Raw genomic sequence first — 2,266 nt, 5'->3', positions numbered from 1 at the left:
TCTTGTGCATGAACTACCCAAATTAGGTTAAATGGAGCATTTTTGTGGGTGGATGAAAGATAAAAAGAATTTTATTTTTAGATATAGTGATTAATCCAGCACTATACCTTGTTTTTTTTTTCTTTTTTCTTTTTTCTTTTTTTCAGTCTTGAACAACTGTAAAGATGAAAACAAGTCGAAATTCACCCTCCCACCATTGCCTTACTTCATCTATATAAATGGATCCTTCCACAACCATTTTCACTCACCAACTAATTCTTCTCATTTCTCATACAAAGCATACAGAGCTACTCCTCCATCTCTTGGAAATGGCTCACTTGGCTTTTGTTTTTGGCCTTTTAGGTACATAAATTTAATTTTCTTCACACGTAAACTACCATGCAAATACCATTGTCACATACATAATATAATTTACTTGTATATTTTTCTTTCCATGCAGGCAACATCGTGTCATTCATGGTATTCCTTGCCCCAATGTGAGCTTCCAATCCCAAATTCAATCAATATTTTCCATCATATCATATCCTACAAATTGAATGACAAATAAATTTTTTGTTGGCATGCATTTGATTTGCAGTCCAACATTTTACCAAATCTACAAGAAGAGATCAACCGCTGGGTTCCAATCGATCCCATACATCGTGGGATTGTTCAGCGCTATGCTGTGGATATACTACGCGTTTCTGAAGCCCGACACCACCCTCCTCGTCACCATCAACTCCGTTGGCTGCTTCGTGCAGTCGGCATACATCTGCTTCTACCTTGTCTTCGCGACAAAAGACACTAGGGTAATTAACTAATTAACTAAATTTAACCACTTCAATTTTTCATTTTATTTTATTTAGAATTTTAATCATATATAGTAGCTAGTGATTCTAGTTAATGAGCTTCATCTTGTTCAGATTCAAACCGTGAAGCTGCTGCTTTTGTTGAACGTGGTCGGATTCGGACTGATTATGTTCCTAACTCAATTCTTTGCAAGTGAATCAAACCGCGCCAGTATTGTGGGATGGATTTGCCTCGTCTTCTCACTCTGCGTGTTCGTCGCGCCTCTATGCGTCGTGGTAATTAACTAAGCTAGCTCCTACATATATTTATCTATACGTAGTAAAATCTATGAATAAGCTTCTTGTAATGCACGAATAACCAAGGGGCGGAAATTTCACCTTATTATCTGAATACGTTATTCATGCATTGTATTATAAGCAGCTTATTCATGGATTTTATTCTCATCACTCACTGAAAGCTAACCCTAGATGAATGTATACATATATATATATGCATGACCTAATTAATTAGGGTTTTGTTAATTTACAGAGGCAAGTGATAAGAACGAGGAGCGTGGAGTACATGCCGTTTCTTCTCTCGTTTTTCCTAACCCTAAGCGCGGTTATGTGGTTCTTCTATGGGTTGTTACGCAAAGACTACAACATTGCGGTAAGTCTAAATTTATTTAAATTTACCAAGACTATCAACAAACTTAACTTGAAACCCTAATTTTTTTTTTAAACTTGTGTAGATACCTAATGTTCTGGGGTTCAGCTTCGGAGTGATTCAAATGGTGCTTTATTTGATCTACAAGAACGGGAAGAATGGCGGTGGCGGCGTGCAAGAGAAGCAGGTGTCGGAAGTGATAGAGATCAAGATAGAGGAGCAGAAGATTAGTGAGTTGAAGGAGCAGATCATTGATGTTGTTAAGCTGGGAGGAATAGCTTTGGAGATTATACCTTTGGTTGCAGAGGAAGGAGGCATTATTCTTGGAGGGGAGAAAACCTGCATCCCAAAATGATGGGGATAAGGGGGAATCATTTGCATGTGTTGAAATTAGTTTGATTTGTAAGTGGCATAAGTGCCACATTAATTGCTTTCATTTTCTAGAGTTTGCATGGGATTTGATTGATGCATGTTAATTAATTAGTTTGGTTGTGCTTAGGTGTATGTCATTTGTTAAGGTCAAGTGTAATATATGCTTCAATTAATTAATCAACTGCTGCTTTAATTTATAATTATTTGCATTCCCCTCTCTCTCTCTCTCTATTGTGTATACAGATTTAAAAAAAGGCCAAACACAGTCCGAGAAGTGTCCCTACATATATGTTAGTAGTACAAAAGATTAAAAAAAAAAAAAAAAAAAATCCCTCCTAAGAGATGGGGATTAATTAATTTGTGGGTATATATATATAATTCCAAACTTATTAGAGTCTTTCAAAAAATACTACAATTTGAATCAGCTAGCACTCCCTCCATCGACCTATATATATATATA

General features: G+C 36.2%; 1 protein-coding gene across 1 annotated transcript; it reads left to right on the top strand.

Moving 5' to 3' along the window:
• The first annotated feature begins 227 nt into the window (after nucleotides 1–227).
• LOC130987857 (bidirectional sugar transporter SWEET14-like) lies at nucleotides 228–2,009 on the top strand. Its single transcript, XM_057911561.1, has 6 exons — nucleotides 228–342; nucleotides 440–476; nucleotides 578–788; nucleotides 903–1,064; nucleotides 1,318–1,437; nucleotides 1,520–2,009. The coding sequence occupies exons 1-6, from the start codon at nucleotides 309–311 to the stop codon at nucleotides 1,787–1,789; spliced, it is 834 nt and encodes a 277-aa protein (XP_057767544.1). The 5' UTR covers nucleotides 228–308; the 3' UTR covers nucleotides 1,790–2,009.
• The last annotated feature ends 257 nt before the right edge of the window (nucleotides 2,010–2,266 follow it).

The sequence above is a fragment of the Salvia miltiorrhiza genome, chromosome 6 (genome assembly GCF_028751815.1).
Source record: "Salvia miltiorrhiza cultivar Shanhuang (shh) chromosome 6, IMPLAD_Smil_shh, whole genome shotgun sequence".
Lineage (NCBI taxonomy): Eukaryota > Viridiplantae > Streptophyta > Magnoliopsida > Lamiales > Lamiaceae > Salvia > Salvia miltiorrhiza.
This window is presented reverse-complemented; position numbering and strand designations above follow the sequence as displayed.